Source organism: Branchiostoma lanceolatum, chromosome 10 (assembly GCF_035083965.1).
Source record: "Branchiostoma lanceolatum isolate klBraLanc5 chromosome 10, klBraLanc5.hap2, whole genome shotgun sequence".
NCBI classification, from domain to species: Eukaryota; Metazoa; Chordata; class Leptocardii; order Amphioxiformes; family Branchiostomatidae; genus Branchiostoma; species Branchiostoma lanceolatum.
In genome coordinates, this window is record NC_089731.1 from 4,024,185 (window position 1) to 4,045,731 (window position 21,547).

At 41.4% G+C, this 21,547-nt stretch overlaps 3 protein-coding genes across 6 annotated transcripts; 1 reads left to right on the forward strand and 2 right to left on the reverse strand.

The window, feature by feature from the left end:
- Positions 1-3,036: 3,036 nt before the first annotated feature.
- On the reverse strand, positions 3,037-12,158 carry LOC136443143 (zinc finger MYND domain-containing protein 12-like). 4 transcript variants are annotated; one of them, XM_066440231.1, is made up of 9 exons: positions 12,054-12,158; positions 9,966-10,111; positions 9,037-9,178; positions 7,615-7,786; positions 6,714-6,883; positions 6,141-6,263; positions 5,253-5,373; positions 3,884-4,029; positions 3,037-3,560 (listed from the first exon to the last, which is right to left on the reverse strand). In XM_066440231.1, the coding sequence occupies exons 2-9, from the start codon at positions 10,070-10,072 to the stop codon at positions 3,429-3,431; spliced, it is 1,113 nt and encodes a 370-aa protein (XP_066296328.1). In that variant the 5' UTR covers positions 10,073-10,111; positions 12,054-12,158; the 3' UTR covers positions 3,037-3,428. The 4 variants fall into 4 exon arrangements, with proteins under 4 accessions (XP_066296328.1, XP_066296324.1, XP_066296327.1 ...); XM_066440227.1 differs by lacking the exon at positions 12,054-12,158 and adding an exon at positions 10,301-10,383; XM_066440230.1 differs by lacking the exon at positions 12,054-12,158 and adding an exon at positions 10,322-10,359.
- LOC136443144 (polyglutamine-binding protein 1-like) lies at positions 10,417-19,995 on the forward strand. The gene is made up of 7 exons (XM_066440232.1): positions 10,417-10,571; positions 11,610-11,826; positions 17,028-17,086; positions 17,333-17,374; positions 17,796-18,029; positions 18,641-18,707; positions 19,332-19,995. Exons 1-7 carry the CDS (start codon positions 10,505-10,507, stop codon positions 19,480-19,482), a joined length of 837 nt encoding a protein of 278 aa, XP_066296329.1. The 5' UTR covers positions 10,417-10,504; the 3' UTR covers positions 19,483-19,995.
- Positions 13,047-15,540, reverse strand: LOC136443142 (beta-galactoside alpha-2,6-sialyltransferase 2-like). Its single transcript, XM_066440226.1, has 3 exons — positions 14,600-15,540; positions 13,785-14,198; positions 13,047-13,342 (listed from the first exon to the last, which is right to left on the reverse strand). Exons 1-3 carry the CDS (start codon positions 15,075-15,077, stop codon positions 13,098-13,100), a joined length of 1,137 nt encoding a protein of 378 aa, XP_066296323.1. The 5' UTR covers positions 15,078-15,540; the 3' UTR covers positions 13,047-13,097.
- Positions 19,996-21,547: the final 1,552 nt, after the last annotated feature.

The following is a 21,547-nucleotide window of genomic DNA, read 5'->3' on the forward strand; positions in this document are numbered from 1 at the left end:
ATGGCCACAGCTTCAGCCTCATGCAGTGACCCACAATGAAGACCCATGGCCACAGCTTCAGCCTCATGCAATGACCCACGATGAAGACCCAGGGCCACAGCTTCAGCCTCATGCAATGACCCACGATGAAGACCCAGGGCCACAGCTTCAGCCTCATGCAGTGACCCACTATGAAGACCCAGGGCCACAGCTTCAGCCATATTCCGTGACCTACGATGAAGACCCGGGGCCACAGCTTCAGCCCCATGCAGTGACCCACGATGAAGACCCATGGCCACAGCTTCAGCCTCATGCAGTGACCCACAATGAAGACCCATGGCCACAGCTTCAGCCTCATGCAATGACCCACGATGAAGACCCAGGGCCACAGCTTCAGCCTCATGCAGTGACCCACTATGAAGACCCAGGGCCACAGCTTCAGCCATATTCCGTGACCTACGATGAAGACCCGGGGCCACAGCTTCAGCCTCATGCAATGACCCACGATGAAGACCCAGGGCCACAGCTTCAGCCCCATGCAGTGACCCACGATGAAGACCCAGGGCCACAGCTTCAGCCTCATGCAGTGACCCACGATGAAGACCCAGGGCCACAGCTTCAGCCCCATGCAGTGACCCACGATGAAGACCCATGGCCACAGCTTCAGCCCCATGCAGTGACCCACGATGAAGACCCAGGGCCACAGCTTCAGCCTCATGCAGTGACCCACGACGAAGACCCAGGGCCACAGCTTCAGCCTCATGCAGTGACTCACAATGAAGACCCAGGGCCACAGCTTCAGCCTCATGCAGTGACCCACGATGTAGACCCGGTACCACAGCTTCAGTAAGGACAACACATATCATTTCCTATACAACCCAGTTCGCTTGAAGAACTTTGGACACAGAATTTGGGCAAAAGAAAACTACTTACGATCCTATCATCCGAACCTTCATCAAAACCTTCCACAAAGTTTCTTAAAGTGTCGATACCTAACATGACTTGCAAATGAAATCGAAGTAAATTCAGCATATTGTTAAAAGGACGTCTTGTTAAGTCACAGACAGACATGTTTAACGCATGCTAGAACTGCAGGTCAAAAACTTTTATGATTGTTCACATTGATTTTCGTCTCGTCAGCAAAGCCTCAACGGCACTTGTCTGAAAATGCTAGAAATGTGTACTGCAAATTTCATTTCTATTATCATAGGAGCAATACTCTATTTCATTGAATGATCTTTTCGTGTTCAGTACGTTTTTTCCCTCAAACCGTAAAGTTATAGATGCACTTGGATCTGAATATGCTGTAAATCTAGACAATTAACTCAATCGTGATTGTGATTTTATCTGTAAAGTGAATCTTGACTACGGTGGTTAAATGCTAGTTGGTAACAAAAAAGCAACAAATTAGAAGTAGGGAGTGTTGTATTGCGTCATTTCCTGAAAATAGCAGTCACTTCAATGACTATGAATTAGCCAGACTGATTCATAATTTGGTTTCATTATGATAACCTAAGGGAGAAATGAAATTGCCTAGCTTCATCATACATGTGCATGTCGTTGCACAAAGTTCCCATTAAAAGTGATCTTGATTTTTTATACAAAGTACTTTGAAATTCACATTTCCACGAGGCCACATACCGATTTGATTTCTGGGTTTCCCGATATGCCTGCTTTTTCTTTCCTTCTTTTTGTGTGCATATTTGTAAAATGATAAAAAAATCACACATGATTCTGGACACGCATCAAATGTATTTTGTATCTTTAACCATAACTTTGAAAGCTAAAATTTTCTCCCATGGTTTTATTCATGTGTTTGGAGTTTCTGTGCAATACAGAGGAGGCACGAACTTTAATTACATTCAGGGTCTATCATAATAGCGCCAGTTTTTAAACAAAATCAATTTCCTTTTTTTCTTCTATTGGATGCATAAAACATGTCAAGAGCAAGAAATCAAATCATTGTGGTGGCCTAGGTCGAAGACTATGTACACATTTATAATACAATGCTAAACTTTCTTCCAACACTAAGGTATTCACGGGTCGAATTTTCGACGACCACTGTCGCCTTCTTCAGGATCAATAATGACCAATCACTGCCGAACGTAAACTCGCGAGAGTTACGGACACGTGACTTTATTGACACGTGTCATTGCGGATACGTGACGTCAGCAATTGGTCAAACGTGCCAGGAAGTTTATAACGCCCACTATCTTTATATGTACACATTTATTCACGTCTGTGTTTATACTAAAACTTATAAAATTCATTTCCCTCTATTAGTGCGGAGACTACATTCAAATTCAATGGAATTCAAGTTACTGCTGAGACTTGAAAAAAAAATCATGCTAAGCCTTGTCAATGTCCTATATTAAGATATGTAAAGTGCCAGATGCAGCACAATATGCTTCTTTCCATAGTATGAAATAAATCAGTTGTAACTGCAATGTTTTGGCTTTGTTGTTAGTTTTCTTTGTTTGAGTGTGTGAGTGTGTTTGTGTGAGTGTGTGTTTGTGTGTGTGTGTGGGGGGGGGTACATGCTGGACTGTGCATGAAATAGTATTGTGTAAAAAAAACAATGTGCATGGTTATATGAATTTTTTCAAAACCACAACAAGTGAAACATACATTCAGAGATGTTATAAATCTTAATTTGTTTATTGAATGATATTTACAGGATGAAAAAAATTTTCATACGTCTTGTAGTACCAAAGGCCAACTCCAAAAAACCTATAATTTTCTTATGAAACTATTGTCCAGTTGATGAAATTTACAACAACAGGTGGCCAGAGGCAATATTCAGCAACCTCAGACTGTTGCTATTCATTTCTTTCCTGAATTGTATCATATTTCCTAACGGTCAAATATAGCAACCACTGCCTCGATTTAGTTTGTGCATTTTCAGAAAGTAAGGCATGTGCATATGTACAAAATTAATATAAAGTAAGCAAACCAATACAATATTCACAGAAATCAGCTCATATAAATTGATTCAAACGTGACCAAAACCCGAGACTATGCTGTAAAAACGTTCTTCAACAGACAACATGGTATATAGAGAGTAGAAAATTCAAAGTTTATAATATATACAAACAAGCTTTAATGTTCATAAAGTCAAACCTGTACAAGTTACCACCTCTACATAAGGACCACCTGGCCAATGTGACCACTTTTTGAAGGCCCCTTAGATAATTTTTCCCATTGACACAAGCATTAATAAGAATCCTGTCTATGGTATAATGACCACCTGTCCACAAAGGCCAGATTTATCATTGAGTGGTCCTCTTGGGCAGATTTTACAGTATTTTCAAATCAGCATTTCTTAAATCCAAAAACAAATTTGATTAGCGTGGCTTCACGGAATAAATCTATGATCTTTACAAAGTTAAACTACGAACATCAAATAATATTGTAGACAATCTGAATGCTCTTCACAAGGAGTTTGACATTCATGATGTAGTGGCTGTCCCAGGATGGACGTCGAGAACCTTGGCGAGTTCAGAGATTGTCGTGAGGGACCCGTCCTCGCCAGGAGGTGCGGTCTCGCTGGACAGGAGGGCCTTACGGCTGAACTCTCGAGCCTGAAGGGGAACAAGGATGGACAGGAACATATTAACATGGTCTTAGGGACTATTGACAGTCCATAGCATTCTGTTAGGGGGTGCAACCACACAAAGAAAAGGTTAATTAATCGTTAGGCTGATTTTACTGGCCCCAGACTACACTAAAGCTCTTTTTCCTCCATACAGAATGAACTGTTTTTTCCGCCAACCTTTTACTGTAACTGTTACGTAACAGTACTACTGTAACAGTAACTGTGAAGTTAAAACACTGCATAAACCTCCTTTCCCTCCTTACCACGAAATTAAGTCCCTGTGAAAAAAAAGACATTATAAGAACCCACCCTGTCCATGTCATTGAGCAGGTAGTACAGCATGGTGAGCGTGTGGCAGATGTTAGCCAGGCCCAGGGGGTTCTGATGTGCCAGCTGTTCCCGCATGTCGTGGATGGAGTTCAGCACCTGGATGGCTTCTGCCTCCTGGGCCTCATCTGGACAGGAAACAAACAACATTGAGGGCCTGCATGGGGGGTCCCGACAACGCTCTACGCTAAATTCGGAGGGCCGGCTACGTAATACGCTAAATTCAGACAGCCTCCCTACGCTCTACGCTGAATTCAGAAAGCCCCCCCCGCCTACGCTCTACGCTAAATTATGGAGTGGTCGGCAACGCTCTACGTAAAATTAAAACGACCGATTACGCTCTACGTAAAAGGGGCATGCAGGCCCTCATTCAATCATTACAGAATCAAGAAGCTACATTTAAAGGGCATGGGTTTAAAGTGCATCCATGCTGCGTCACTCACCTTAAAGTTTACAAAGCAAATTCATGACATCGCGAATATGTGTCTCTATTGCACTACTATAACTGCTCTACAGAATGTTTAAACACGCTGCAAATATGAAACACATACAGCAAAAAAAATAATTTTCCCTCGTACCGCTAAACAAAACCACAACAAAAGTCCTGTAAATGTTGAGATTTTCGAGATGGTTTCTTGTTCACAGTTTTCACAGTGACCTCTTCACCTAAAAATTAAAACAACTGTAACGAGCAAAGTCGTTATATCGAACGGGACCGGCCGTTCGAACATAGAACGGCCGATCCCGTTCTACCATTTTGAATAAAACAGTTGTTTGAGAAGTTTCAACACATGCAGTCGTGTCTGTACTAGTGTCCGTACTCTTCGACCTCTCACATTGGTGGCAGCGGTGGGATAGGATTTTGGGGGGAAGAATGTAACGAGCAAAGTCGTTGTGTCTCGAGCGTTGTTCCAGGTAACGAGCAAAGTCGTTATATCGAACGGGACCGGCCGTTCGAACATAGAACGGCCGATCCCGTTCTACCATTTTGAATAAAACAGTTGTTTGAAAAGTTTCAACACATGCAGTTGTGTCTGTACTAGTGTCCGTACTCTTCGACCTCAAGAGAATGCTAAGCCGTGTTCTAAGCTAAGCTATCTTCTGCCTCACATGACCCCCTTGTTTCAACTGCAACTTAAAACCATCATGGACACTCCAATTTCTTCATACCGCGAAATTAAATCATTGCGAACTTAATGCGACACACAACCTTTTAATCTAGCCATATGTGCGATTTTAAACCTTTAAGTATTCTATCATGTGTAATTTGTAATGAGCATGTAATTCAGCCCCCAGGCTCCAAGGTGTTCAATGAATAAAAACCCTTTATTTTATTATGGTTTTTACGTACCTAGACCCCCTTCCTCCTCCTGTACCCCCTCTATGGCCGGACCGATACCGGAGGGGGTTGCAGGTGTCTTCAGCCGCCACCTGATCAGCTGGGACAGGTGCTGGTGCCAGATGGTCGTCACCTGCAAATAGATAAATGTGCTTCTGTGATGAATACATGTACAGTGTAGTTTCATAAAGACACTTTGTACAAACCCAAGTGTTTTGTTCAACCAACGTTTTGGTGACGGCATGTCACCTTCCTTAGGGCAAATCTGATTGGTTCCCTTTGCATTGCAGCTATACCCGTAGGTGTCACTGCTTCTTTTGGGACATCATCTGTAAGCAGTGACACCTGTAGCTGCGGTGCAAAGTGAACCAGTCAGAATTTCGCTAAGGAAAGTGACAGATGGTCATCAAAATGTTGGTTGAATAAAACACTTACACTAGTGTTTTATTCAACCAAAGTTGTGTACAAAGAGTCTTTTTAATACAAATGTATTCAGAAACATGTGCTGTCATAATCAACCAAAGTTCTGCAAAAATTACATTGTAATATGTCGATGTAGGAGTCAAAAGTAAAAAAAAAGTACTTTTTAAAGAGAGGTAGACCAGTGCTTTTTTGACAATGGGGCAGACAATGGGGCAGAGGCATTTTAGATATTTTCGTGTGTTCAGTACACAGATCGCATGTCTCCCACCTCTGAGTACAGGGAGTCTGCCACGTCCATTTGTTCTGTTCATATAAAATTCTGTTCACAGCCAGGACAACAAAACTAGACAGAGGCTATTATAAAGGGCTAGTTCTGGTAAATGGACAATATACAATAAACAACACAAACAGAGTTTTTTTTTAATGTACTACAGGTTATACAAATTATGCAAAGCAGGGGGTTATCATGTTTCCCACCTCTGAGTACAGGGAGTCAGCCACGTCCATCCTGTTCATCCTGAAGAACACGTTGGCCATGTGGAAGTACCCGCCGGCCGTGTGGATGTCATGGGGACCAAACTCCTCACTCGCATAGTAGATCTGAGGAATAAACATAATGATTACAGAATATAAGAAAAAGCATTTTTAGAGTGCAAATCGGTGCTATAATATTCTATAGGAAGCATTATACATAGATTTTTCTTTGGCAAAGAATCTACAAGCTTGAAATCAGCAATTTGAAGAAAATTTGCAATCTAAATGAAAAACAGCTGTACCCCAATCAAAAAATGACTAATTTTGGAAAATATCCCATTATCATTTTTGCTCTTCTGTTCACTAATGAACAACTACAGTAATTGTGTATATTGTAGGACAGTTGGAATTGAATGACCGACAGTCTTGTGATGTAACATAAAATAAATCATTGAAAAAAAAGAAAGAAATTCATCCACACTTATAGTTATACTTCTGGTGAAGATAATTTTACATGTATATGTGAATGTGATGAAACTCTTTTAAACTATAATTATAATACGAGCAGCTGCTCACATCATTTGCCAGCTGGTGCCTGGCCTCGTCGTAGTTCCCTTTTGCAGCGAACAGCAGGCCGAGGTTCCGGTACAGTTTGGACTTGATGGCACTGCTGCATTCTGGGGTCTTCAGCACGGTCCACTCCGCCTGGGCAAGGTACTCCTCCGCCTGCTGCAGTCTTCCCAGTCCTGCACAGAAATAACATGTTATTCAATAATGAATCTGTTTGTTTGTCTGTTTGCAAGGTACTCCTCCGCCTGCTGCAGTCTTCCCAGTCCTGCACAGAAATAACATGTTATTCAATAATGAATCTGTTTGTTTGTCTGTTTGCAAGGTACTCCTCCGCCTGCTGCAGTCTTCCCAGTCCTGCACAGAAATAACATGTTATTCAATAATGAATCTGTTTGTTTGTCTGTTTGCAAGGTATTCGTCCGCCTGCTGCAGTCTTCCCAGTCCTGTACAGGGATAACATGCACAATGTAGTCATCATCAAGCTATCAAAAAGATGCTTGGAAGTGTGCAAGTTGCCAACTGCTTTGTCCGAAACATTTTCCCTGCTGTCTAGCCTGAGACATGATGATAGCCAACAAGACAATAGCTTGGCCAGGACCAAAGATACAAAACCGTGAGTACTGCAGTACCAAGGTCAGCCACCAGGAGGCCCAAAATCAACCTTGACATTTGAATATTCGGGGTTCACAACACCTGCCCACATTTAAACCAAATATCATTGCAATCCATCCAGATACGGTTCTTAAGTTATATTGACAGATCTAGACATATACATGTACACAGACACATAAAAAATACAATGTTACAACATTTACCTCCATTTTTCATGGAGGTGATAAAGAATTGGCCGCCACATGGCTACTTCAGTGTGCTAGAAGATAATAAAAGAAAACCCCGAGCAGCTTACCAATGCTGGCCTCCCCCAGGATGAGGTAGGATGGTACGAGCTCGATGGAGCTGAGCCCGAACACGTCGATGCTGAACCTGAGGGATTGCATGGCTGCCGGGACCGCCTGCTCGTGGTGACCCTCAAACAGCAGCTTCTGTCCCGTTGTGCGGGTCAGCTCAATCATCCGCTTCTGAAGAGGAAAAAAGAAGAGGAAAAAAGACGACAGAAAATTAATCCTTCAGCTTTCTTCTGATCTTATCTCTCCGTGGATTTCATATCGTTTTGAGTTCCAGTTAGAATACTTAAGTCCTTGAATCTTTTGGTCAGCAATGCCAACCGCTTATCTTCTCACTTATGACAAGGCCCAATCAGCCCAGCTGTTGAATTGTTTTTATTGGTATATTAAATCAATGGCAAAGTCAACTGTAAACAACAACTAGATTTTAACCTTTGACTTGCATGATACCTATATATATATATATATAAGCTGTAATGTGTTAATGTTATCAGGGAAGTAGAGGAATTGCTGTTGTCTTGTAGTTTAAAATGATATAGAAGTTTGGTCTACATCATGTCACAATTCAACATAACTGTATGGAAACTACATAATATTGTATATATTAGAGTCCATTCCAAGTCACCAAGAGGGTTTTTGAATGATATTTGTAATGATTTTGAATTATTTCTAATAAAAGAATATCTGAGTAACAATAGTTCTATTTTTTCTAAAAGATTGAATAGGAAAATTTGAATTTATTCAAATTCAATTAGATAGTTTAGAAATATCTACAAAGTTACTGCACAAAAATCTCTTTATTTAGAATTATTTCTAAACATCTATATGATTCTTTCCCTTTTACAAATATTTACAGAAAATGGTAGATAATGGTAGAATGGTGATTGCCCCCATAAATGTAGGTGCTAATCCACCCCTTCTGTCTGCTTTTGTCTGTCTTTAGATTTTACTGCAGGACACTGTTTGGTCCTTTGTGGAGAGCATTCTTCCCTATACTTCGCAATGATGTGTGAATTACTTTTTTCCCAGCCCTCCGACCTATTTATAAAGATGTTACAAATAATGGTAGAAAATGGTAAGAAATTGTAAATAATGATAAATAATGGTAGAATGCTGTAATCATTGTTTAGAAACTGTTAGAAATATCCTGTTCCACATGATGAATATTTCTAAAGTTTTAGAAAACCGGAGGAATATTTATAAAGTTGAAATCACATTTAAAATATTTCTTAAGTATCAAATATCTCACACAAATAATTACAATAGATTGAAAACATTTATAAATTATGACAATGACAACCCTCTTGGTGACTTGGAATGGACTCTATATGGGACCTTATTCTTATATATGCTAATTACACAACGATTTCATATGTATTAATGCATATGTATTCTGAGTTTGTGCACTGTGCACCAATCCTGACCTTTCTGTGAGTCATCTGCTGATGTCTGTGCTGGCGCTCGTCGTCGGAGCTGAGGAAGGGTTCGGGCACGCGCAGCGGGATCAGCATCTGACAGATCTTCTCGTGGATCCCCATCCAGTCCGCCTTCTGGTGCTCCACACCGCTGTAGAAGAACAGACCAATTTGAACATGAACGTCTTTTATACATACCAGATTGCCTGGGTGCCCTTCTGGTTAGTTCACCGGGGCTCTCATAGATCCGGTTGTCCCGAGTTATGTGTATGGTCAAATTTCTTAAAAGTGAAGGCCCCTGACTTGTAAACAGTTCTTGTCTCGACCGTGATTTACATATGTCCAGACTCCGTAAGTTGATTTGCATAATAATGTTGGACGCGTTTTGTTTATGTCTCAGGGGCCTTTACCGTTGACCCTCAAGTTGTGCATGTGTCTTTGGAATGGTGAACGGCCCTATTAATCATCTACATAGGTGTTGCCCCCAAATAACCCCTTCAGGGGCAAAGTAGGGCCGTCGCAACCGTGCCAGGCAGGGTGTTCCACTGAGGGATGGTACGGGGAAAGAAAGAGTGTTTATATGTACATGTGTCGGTTCTAGTCGGTTAATCCCCCAACAAACTCTGGTACATAATTATTGTCAGTCTTAATCAAGATCGAGCTTTAACATTAACTTAAGAAGCTGACAGATCTTGTGATGGTCAAAATACAATCAGATCACAACTTTTATAAAATACAAATCTGTTTATTTTTCAAATATTGTGATTCCGATTGTCAAAATTTCCATAAATTTGTCCCGTCATCCCTTCGTCCCGGCCCTACTTCTATATACTACCCTCTGTTCGTTATTCTTTTTACTTTATATCATTTGACCTTTTCTACCAAAAGGAACCAATGCCCCCCTCCCCCACATGGTAGAAACAATGTTATATACTCACCAGTAGTAGGTTACTCGGCACTTGGTACACTGGATAAACGCGGGTTTCTGGCACAGCTCACACAGCAAACTCACACCCTTGGGGTTCGCCAGCGGATTCAACGTCATCTTGGCCCCTCAGAAACTCACGATTTTGACCGCAGAGTTCTGAAAAAAAAGTTCCGACGACAAGCTTAGGTAAGATCGCAAGGAACAGGGCTCACTCTCGTGCCTATAGTCTATAGACTCATCTAATGATAATCAACAACTTTTGAAGAGTTCTTTGAACTCCCAACTACACTTCAGAACTGACCTTATGTTTTAGAAAACGTTAGTTTTGCCCAGAAAACCACGTACGATCGAGAGCGAAAGTGTTACCAGGCAAGCCTTGCGTTGCTAAGAACACATTCGAATCAGCAGGTACTGAACAACCTGCTAAATTTCCTGCCAGACATTGTGCTGCAGCGTCACCTTGCGGTTTCTGACTGTACTGCGTATTTTATCCGCAAACGCTTGTTTTCTCGGTGGAAGACGGCGTTTGTCCATTTTGAGCTGTGAAATATGCCTCTTCCTCCGCTTTTACAAGCGAGGCTAGCGAAGAGGGGAATTCTACAGGAATCGGAGAAAGGTAAGTAAAGCTGGAGCTTTGCTAGCATGTTTAGAAAGGATGTGAATACAAATATTTTTGTCTGATATCGAAGTGGGGAGGGGGGCACATACTACACATAATACGTCCCATCCTTGCAAGCTTTGTCGGTACTAGTACTGATGACAACGAGGCCAGCCCCGTACACTCAGTTCTGTCTCATCCGTGTATGTTGATCTCTAGTTTCATAAATCATGTCGTTGTTGATGTCTTTGCTTTACGTCTATTTCTCCGCTAGGCACGGGAAGAAATATGCTGTTCTCTGCATGGTGCTTCTTATACCATAACTTATAACATAGAGTCGTACCGGGTCTGTCTGGTGCTCTGTTCATGCGTGTTTTGAGGATGCTGCTTAGAAATTCTCCTAAGCAAATCTTGCAGCTGTAGATTCTACGTAAGATAAACCAGATCTATATTGACAAAATAGTCCTTGTTGTTGGTCCAACAAATACTCCTTGGTAGTCCTTCGAAGACGAAGATGACCAACAAATACAGGTAACAGTTATATGCAGTGTGTTACCATAACTGACATAATAATATTGATAACATTACTCATAATCATAATCATATAACCTTGAGCTCCTTGCTCCCAAGTACTCGTAAGCAGCAGCATCCCGATGGGTGGCATCTGTCCTACATTTGGAGTACCATATTTTCTTGGTTCAAGTTTGCACAGGTCTCAGTTGAAGTTTGCAGGGCCGACTTGGGATTACATGGTTTCCAAACCTATTGTGTCCTAACTAGTCTGCATAGACTGACTAGCTGAAAGTAGTAGCAGCCGAGTCTCTTTCGACTGTCCACAAATAATTCATAGAGGTCAAAAGAGAGTCAATAGCGATGATATACTAGCACTAGTAGGTTTGGAGAGCCGTCAGCTGACAGGGCATACGATAATTATATAAGAAGGTCACAATATAATCTTATCCCCAACCTCTGCTTGGAGTGTAGCCATTTGGCATCCAATTCCTGAGTTAGGCAGAAGGTTTAAACTTTAACCCTGGATTTTTTTTTCCCTCCCAGAATCTCCGGATGAAGAAATCATAGCGGCCGACTACGGCGAGACCACTCCCAAAGGTAAGGTGGACGGCTGCCCCAACCAGACCAACCCCTACCACACCTGTGTGGACTACTGCAGGACACGCTGGGGCGCCACCAAGAGGGAGGCGCCGGTACTGCAGCAGGGCCATCAGCACAGCACACTGCCACCAAACTGGGTCAAAGTATGGGACGACAAAAAGTAAGGACTCCGAGGCAGAATTTCTGAATTACTGTCTACTTTTTCTAGAGACTTTGATTTTAGTACAGCTTTTAATTCAAATCAAGGCTGTTCCATTAACCCTCATACTAGTACTAGTAGTCATACATACCAAGGAGGTTTTATAAACCCTCCTTGTATACATACGTATACAATCAGGGTCTTCGCTGGGATCCCTGTCATATATGTACATACATGTATTACCTTACCTTAGCACCTTAGTTCCTCCCGTGCCTTTGACTGAAAGTTTGAGGCACATCGGGCTGTCCTTCTTAGTCTTCTCCCCCTGTCGCGATGTTGTGCGTCCCTCATTGCCCTATACCAGGGGCTTCCAACTTCATTGAGATTGATAATGTATATAGAGAGAAAGATACTAGTTACCTTTTTTTAATACATATTGTAACTAAAATTGTCTGTTATTTTAGGTAGTTGTCACTCCACATACTGTGTCTTGTGTATTGTGCGATGTAACTACTAGTAAGTTTGTGACTTATTTTTGTAAGCTGTGTAAATGTAAAGTGCATCTATTCAGCAGCCTCTTGTACACGCTTGTATAATACAGTTGAGTTGTACTTGTAAAAGCTATGCTGCCCCGACGGCTGACTAAGCTATGGGAGAGAGAGAGTGAGTGAGTGAGTGTACTTGTAATACAAGAGTAGACCAGACAATGAGCTAATTGCATGAGGGCGAATCACGTATCTGCATGGAATTCTGAAACCCCAAACCATTTCCCATTCACCCCATTATAACTAAAACGGCATACATGTACTTAGCCTGAATTCAATCAAGCCTCTTGTGACTGCTCGCGGCCCTGTAACCACCTCGCAACCCAAGGGGAGGGGAGAGAAACCACCGGACAGCTGGAGTTTGCGTTATACAGACTAATTGTACTAGTAAAATATTAAGCCATTATGGCATAAGTCAGACATTTGCATGAAATAATATCACTTCAGATCACATACTAGTACTGACCTGTAGAAAAGAACACAAATCACACCGAGTACTCATGCCACTACTTAGTTTTTTTGTTTGATGTTAAGAATTGACTTGACTGTTAAGAATTTTGAACGTAGCAAATTTATCACGTTTATTATTATCACCAAGCGCAAACGTACATGTACATGTACATGGGCAGGGGAAAAAGATCTAGAGTTTCATATTAAACTTTCGGTGCAGCTTAATATTTAGGTGCACCAGTATCTATTCCCAAAAATGGATCTCGAGCCCTGGTAAATAATCCAGCTGTGATGCCATCAACCACAGCGAATCTGCGAGAGTCCTTGTAACAGCACCACGCCGGTGTCTTCTATATCTTTATCGGGAGTCAGTGACAACGTTTTGATGTAAATCTGTTCTTCTTGGTAAGAGTGTCGGTCTTTTGCTGGCTTCCACACTCTAGTCTCGTCGTAGTAATAGACAAGCTTTGTATTGTTCTTTTTGGAAGGAACAAGCTCGTACACATGGACCCAGTCGCAGAGATGCATCATCATCACCACACCTGCAAAACATAACATGATATTGATATAGCATAAAAGTCTACTCATTTTGATAGTGGTACGTAATTAAAGATGTAACGCTCTCTTTGTACTTTTTTGCCACTGAAGATAATGGGAATGCCAAACAAAATATTTTTGTAAGGGATTGCATTTGTCATTTGGGATGGTGACGTAAAGCTGGCAGCTCTGTGTATGAGGGAGCTTCAGGCATAAGCCTCAAACATCAACCTCTGCCCGTAAAAAAACCCAACACACTCATCAAGAAGAGTACTAGTAGGGGTGACCCAGTGTGCTACAGAAAAATCGTGAGCTGTAACAAAGCCACTAAGAACTAGCTACTTGAAAAAGCATCATGCTTCACCTCACCTCACCTCATTTGAGGATGACTCATTTTAGTGGCTTTACTTAAATTTTTACGTTTAAGATAAAACAAAAGCTCCTTACCAAACATGCCTGTACTTGGAGTCCACCTTGACTTTTTGCACATTTTTGTAGCGTTGCAGAATCGCGCCAATTCTGCCAATATGTCCTTCCCAAAGTCAGCTCTCTGTATGTAAGACATAGTCCTGTTTGGATAGGTCTTCCTGTATTTTATCAAGTTGGAAAAAACATGATGTTTATCCTTTTTAAGATTGACGCCATGTGGTCCCACATTGATTGCGTCCATGTTCCTTATGACGAGTGTGGTGTCAGATTTAAACACGGTGCTGTTCTCGCTCCAGAATTCCTGCCGACACCCTCGGTAATTCTCCAAAGGGATGAGTGTGTTGATCAGACGAATATCCGTCCTGTTTCCAACAAACTTCTCAAACCTGTGCGTGGGAGCGCAGTTGAATCTCAGCACGGCGTTGTGGCTGTCTGAAAGAGCATAAATACCAATAAAAATCCTGACTACCCTTTAAGCTGTCAATCATAATCTTCGGCCAAATTTGTGGATCGCCATGAAAGAAGGTCATCAAATTTTAAAATTGCCAGGCATTGGAGCCTACTAGTAAAAGCTTACTGTCACATTGGATGGCAAAGCTTCCAAAAATCCGTAAATTACAGGAGCTACATCTTCCTGATGTGTGCTGGTTCCTTTAAGGAAATTACATGTAAGGGACATATCTCGGAATGGTTGACAAGACATTGTAAAGCTTTAACAAAAATAACAAAGGAAATTACATTGTAGATTTGATTTAAAATATGTACCATAACTACTGAAATGTCCGTCATTTTTTACTAATCTATAACATGTAATTATAACCACTCCAACTCACCTATCTCCTGACCGTACGTGTGAAGCCTCAGGGCGTGGCTACTACTAACGACCGCGCACGAGTTAAAGTGCACCAACTTCTCCAGACTCTCCTCTGGCAAAAAGGCACTGTTTTTATCCTTGGACGCCTGTTTTCTTGTGATGGTGGAAAACGGAACGTTCTTCTTCAGCTTGCACGACATTTCTCGTCGTAATTTGGAATCTCTCTTGACTTGGAGTGGATTCCTTCCCGTGTGGTTTAATGTTGATGCGTTTCTGAATGCTCTGACTAAGATGGCGTTCCTAGTTTGTAGAGGTTCTCCCGTGATTGACGACTGATGTGTGGTATTTTGTAGCGCTGGAAACTGAGGTTGCTCGTTGCCTATAGCTTTATGGGTGTCAAATATCAACCTGGTCATCAAAGACTTGGTCAGGATACCATAGATCATTACACAAACACACAGTCCGGTACCAAAGAGAAGTAGTATCCTTGTCCTCATGATATGTCCCGAGTTGATAATCTTCTCTTTCAAACACGTTGGCAGGTAGATAGTGTCCGGATTGTGCAAATCGAACACAAGGCAACCACTAATACCTGGGTCACCTATAGAACTGAAAGAAGTTGTTATACATGAACAATGAAGAGGATTATTACAAGACAGTGAAACAATGTCAATGACATTGCAACAAAGAAGTTCAAACGTCTATGCTAGTATGTATCGTTGTGGGCGTCTTACATGCATGACGCTGACAAATGTCATTTATAAATAAAACAAGACAGTGCAGACTGTATTTTACCCATTGTTATCTACATGCATTATTAATGAGAAAATCTCAGTAGGCTGACATACTGTAATATTAATATTAGCCAACATGACTACACCACTCACATATATGAAGACATGTTGATAATATTTACCAAAGCTTGTAAATAATGCCATAAATTGTGTAGGTATTAATGACGTGAGGAAACTTTAAGCAACAATGGATATTGGAGATTCTTTTTTACACCTGAGTAATCTGACCTGCTGACGTTTCGGTGTCTCTCAGACACCTTCCTCAGAGCTTCTGACTGGAGTACTGCTTCTCACCGCTATAAGTAGCCAAAGTAGGTGGCGCTTTTGCGGCGGGAACACTGTCCCAAACGTGGCTAAGCTTGTATCCCCTCTCATCCCAGTTCATCACTGGTGTTGACTTCCTTATCCAGACGGCGTCTGTTATCCTCTCTATCTATTACCTTGGCCCCCTCCCAGTCTTCGACGTAGTACAGACACCGAAACGTCAGCAGGTGAGATGACTGGTTGCGTAAAAAGGAATCTCCAATATCCTGAGCTTCTACCAACCTGATGAAATTTTTTTCGGATGTAAGCAACTATAATTTGATGAACTTGAGAAGCGGTGAGGGTACTTGATTATGACTCTGCACAAGGTCCTGTAGCAGCTGCACCACATGAATAGAGTCATGAGTAAGGCTAGGCCACACCAATTTAATTTTTTGGTTAATGGATTTTTATTTTCAAAAAAGAAAATTTTGAAAAGAAACAGATTTTTATTTTCAAAAAAGAAAATTTTGAAAAGAAAATATCCAGCATTCTGTTTTCATAATTTTTTTTCTAAAATATTTTATTTTTTTTGGAAAATAAAAATCCGTTTACCAAGAAATTAGATTGGTGTGGCCTAATGCAAGGCTGTGTGTGCAGTCAAAACTGACATTGAAAAATGATTGATGAATCACAGGGTGTGTTTGTTGGGGTTGATTGGCTTAGAATAAAAATGATAATAAATGATTTATTGTTGGCCGTTGTACACAACCAAATGGTCTATTCAACTGAAGTTTCAGGGACCATCAGCTGTCACCTTCCTAAGAGCAATTCTGACTGGTTCACATTGCACTACAATACACGTGTTGTTGCCCACTAGGAGTATGATAGATGCGTTCCCAAACGCAAAGTACATGTATTTAGTAATATAACATTAGTCTTACAGGGAACTGTTATGATGCATACGGCAGTACAATGTAAATCATAAGGAGCAGATGTCACTAGTCATTTTGGTGTTTATAGTTGATGACAGTCAAGTACAGGGACGAGTGTTTGGGTCCTCAGGGTTCTCCCCAGAAATTTAAGTAGTGTATACCGGAGAAGTGTGCAAAGCACCCTAGGCAACGCAAGACCGTCCTGAGTGTACAGATCAAACAGTCTAAGAGATTGTACATGTATAATGTATAATTTATAAGGGGTAGAAAATTTCTATCCCGCCTTCATTTTCATAACGGTTACCATGATTCCACTGTGTCCTGCATCTTGCAAGCTCCCTTAGGACTTGATGTTTATTTTCTCTTGTTACAAGGAGAAATTATATCTATCTCAATGTTATTTTCATAATAGCACATTCACATTATTGTATAGGATGGTATATAATTATAAATTTCTTGTTTCCTTCCCCCCCAGTCAGCACCATTATTACTGGAACGCAGAAACAGACCAGGTCTCGTGGCTGCCTCCAACAGGTACCTCTAGTGATGAAATATAATTATGATATTAATCTCACAGGACACGCATGTTGCTTCGTCCTAAATTAGATTTTTGTAACCCTTGAATTTATAATGGGAATATCAAGCAAAATATACAGTCAAGAATCACTAAAAAAGACAACAAAACACACAAAGCGTATTACTTAAAAGTAAAAAGATTTGTTTTCTTCATGGATGTTGGTAACTCTTTGTTTGACCCATTGCTAATTGTTTTTCCTACAGATCCTGCATCAAAGATTACAGTCCCTGCAGCCTGGCTAGCAGGTAAGGTACAGAGTACAGACTGTGTTGGATGTTTATGCAAAGTGGCAGATAGAGTGTTTATCAGACATACTGCATGGCCTTATACATTGTAAGGCTAACTCACATAATTCTGACGGGTAAATGTACACCACAGTTAGAAAACAGTGCTATCAAGGCGTTCTCTAGCATGCCATAAACACCTGGATACCTCTATCTGAAGTGTGTGTAGTTTGGGCATTTAACTAGTCCTGATGCTGCATTTAGTAGATTTTTTTCCTTTCACCTTTTATTTTCTAATGACTAATTAAAGCACAACCCTGTGTGTTTGGCCATTAACGCAAGACGTAACCAGGCCACTGTCTTGAAAAAGCATCATGCTTCACCTCAGTTGAGCATAACCTATGAAGTTTATTCATGGTGATGTGTTACCTTATACTTACAGGCACAGCGGCTGAAAAGTCGGACAGTGAAGGAGAGGGAGACGACGACGATGATGATGATAACGATGATGATGACGATGATCTGACAGACGACAGTGAAGACAACGACACCCACGATAGTTCAGACACAAAGCGTAGAAAAGAGCCAATTGGAAAGCCTCGCTACATGGAGTCCCGTCAACAGAGAAGACCAGCCCCGTATCAGAGGGGTGGAGGGGGTAGAGAGAGACAAAGAGGTAAAATAACAGTAACTACATGACATTGTATATAAGTTCATTTATTTTTGTGGGGACTTATTTCTGTACTAGAACAGTACTGTTATGTACTACATGTACATGTATGATACACTACCATGATCATAGTACAAATTTAACTGTTTCAATTGCAAACTTTAAACACTGCGAAAGCCTCCCTTTCGCTTAAAAGCTTCTACCGCAGAATTAAGTCACAAGTAATCCAATGGAAATGCATTCACTGTGTCATGACTTTGTGGTTGAAAGGTCCTAATAGGAAAATAAAACCACCACAGATATTTCAAGATTTACACTGTACTAAAGTTATGAATCTGAGGAGTTGTCTTGCTTGCTTGCAAATCTTGAAAACCATTAGGGACGGAGATATACGTCGATATGCCATCTGGGGATAAAACTGGGCTTTTGCATTAACACCCAAAATTTGTCACCGAAACAGTTTTTACATGTATTTGTCAAAATCTGATTTTATCAGTCTTTCTTCCACATTAGGTCTCATCCCAGTGACACAACTTGACAACACAAGACAACTAACTAAATACAGGGGAACAATAGAGAGTGAACCGCTAACTTTGCTGTTTTTCTGTCTCTTCCAGGATCGGGAGGGCGAGACAAAGATGAGCTGGACCCCATGGACCCTGCATCCTACTCAGATGCACCAAGGTAACATATGCATAATTATAGAAAGCAAACCTCAAACATTAGGCATCAGAAATAGATTTGGAGTTTCATGTTTTGATATGCTTAAAGAAAAGCTGACTGTGTATTATGTACAAACTGTATATGGCCCTTTACAAGTACAAGACAGATACAGGTCAATTAAACTTCCGAGTAATATTATGCAGAAATACAAAATAGATCTATAGACTAGATAGACATTTTGTACCTATTCATGTGCATCCCCTACTAAGTAAATGCAATTAGCCTGGCTGGACATGAGTTTGCAATAAAGAAATTAACTATTCAGATTTGACTGTACACTTCTGGCAAACATCCATCCATCCATCTCTCCCATATAGCTTAGTCAGCCATCGGGGCAGCAAAGTGTTCAGTGGAGGTTCTGGCAAACAGTAGAGGTTGATTTCTTCACATTTACATGTATCTCAAACACCTCTCAGTATTTCACCCAGAATAATGGTGATAGAATTTCACAATGTGCCTAAAAGTGGACTGCTTTTATCATTGTTAGCCCTTTGTAACAGCTACAGGCTAGTTGCCAGCCCTGGCTGTGCGTGGTGAATAGCCAAACCAATAAATAAAAATTAACAATTTTCTGTTTTCCCACAGAGGAACGTGGTCGACCGGACTGCCCAAGGCAAACGAGGCCAAAACCGGCGTAGATTCCACGGTCTCCGGGCCGCTCTTCCAGCAGAGACCGTACCCAAGTCCTGGGGCCGTCCTCGCCGCAAATCGTGCTGCTGCCGCCGCGAAAAAATAGACTTCTTCTTGCTTAAACTGTGATCAGTAGTAATGATAATAAGATTAGCCAGTTAAGAATTATAATACATGGACACCTGGACTTTGGAAAGCCTTATAAACTTTATGGCTTATATTTTAGTAGTATTATTAGATGCAAAGTAACATATGATAATTAAATTGAATCAAAATAAGAAACTTTCCTTTTTCATATTAATAATATGATCTTTAAATTTATTGTGTCATCACTTTCAGTTATACAAAATAGTTGTTATTGACTTTGGACAGAATTAGATTTTCCAAATTCTCAGTGCCTCTGTAGATTTGAAGAGACCATTTTAGTTGAGGAGGAAACAGTTGCCTACATGTAGGTGTCTTCGACAGGCTTCATGTAGGATTTGTCATTTCAAGTACCTGTAGTCTCCCTTTTATTGAGATTCTGTTAGAGTTTCATCTGTTTCATGTGAAAAAAAAATATTGTGACTCCACTCCTGAATATGCTAAGGATTCAAGAGAATAAAACATTAGTCTGTTACACACTGGTACTTTGTGTCAGTTCATTTTTCTCTCAACATACCTGTGATCCTTATTATATCAGGTGGGGCTGTTAAACATGGATCTGCATGGGGGGGGGGGGGGGGGTACCGACAACTCTTTACACAGAATTCAGAAGAACCCCCTTAGTACCTCTACGTATTACGCTAAAATCAGGGGGTAAGGGGAAAACCCTGTATAGGTACCCGTACCCGTATAGGTCCCGTATAGGTATACCCTTTGGGGCCCCAACAAGCCAGGAAACACGCTATGACGGCCGCCATATGGGGCACCCGGCCAGAACGGCGGTTTTTTTACGGTCTCCACATTGATATAAGACGCAGACAGTTGACTATACTCGGTCAGAAAATAGCTGAACAATCATATTTTACGATCTTTTGATTTCTTTGAAGGACGGAGTTTTGGAATAAACGGAATTTGAGAAGTTCGTACGGAGCTCTGTCAGAACGTGCGGGCACCGATCTCGGAGAGGTAACGCCTCACGCTAAAGACAGAGACCGAGCACGGCATATTCAGACAAATCACGCCGAATGGCCGTAATGTTTGTATCGCAATATTTGAAGTGGTTACTTTCCGTCTATCAAAGCGGCTAGTTCGCACATGTGTCATGGCGGACCTTCCGTGCATCGAGAACCGGGCGTTTCCTGTAGGTTTTACGCAGGTTTACTGGCAGCTCCAGCCAAACAGATCATGAGTATTGCATCTGAAGATAATGATAATTTCTTTTCAGAACAGGTTTAGTTGAAAGGTCTCCGAGATCGGTGCTCGCACGTTCTGACAGGCGCTCCGTACGAACTTCGCAAGTTCCGTATTTTCCAAAACTCCGTCCTTCATAGAAATCAAAAGATCGTACAATATGATTGTTCAGCTATTTTCTGACCGAGTATAGTCAACTGTTTGTGTCTTATATCACTATGTGGAGACCGTAAAATACAGCCGTTCTGGGTGCCCCATATGGCGGCAGTCATAGCGTGTTTCCTGGCTTGTTGGGGCCCTAAATGGGGTATACCGGTATACCTATACAGGTATACGGGTACGGGTACCTATACAGGGTTTTCCCCTTACCCAAAATCAGGGAAGGCAATTATGCCAAATTTGGTACGAATTACGTGAATAAGAGGGCTTTCCCTACGAATGACAGGAAATAGAAATAGGCTGCCTGCACCTTACTGTAAAGAGCATTCAGACCTTCATGAAGTGAATACGATCCAGTATCTGATAAAAACACACGCTTTCTAAGAGCCCAATTATTTCTTAGACAAGACTCTTTTAGACTAGATTGTGCACATGTACAGTTATACATGATTGAGACCCAAACTCTAGCTAGGATCCAAACATAAACCACAGCATCCGCAGGCTTCAAGAAATAAATATAGAATACAACACGGGGTATTCCGTATCACCCGAGGTACCAGCCCGACCGCGGGTCGGATCGCCCGACGGCCGTAGGCCGGAGGGCGATCCGACCCGCGGGAGGGCTGGGACCGAGGGTGATGCGGAATACCCCGTGTTGTATTTTATTTATGTCATAC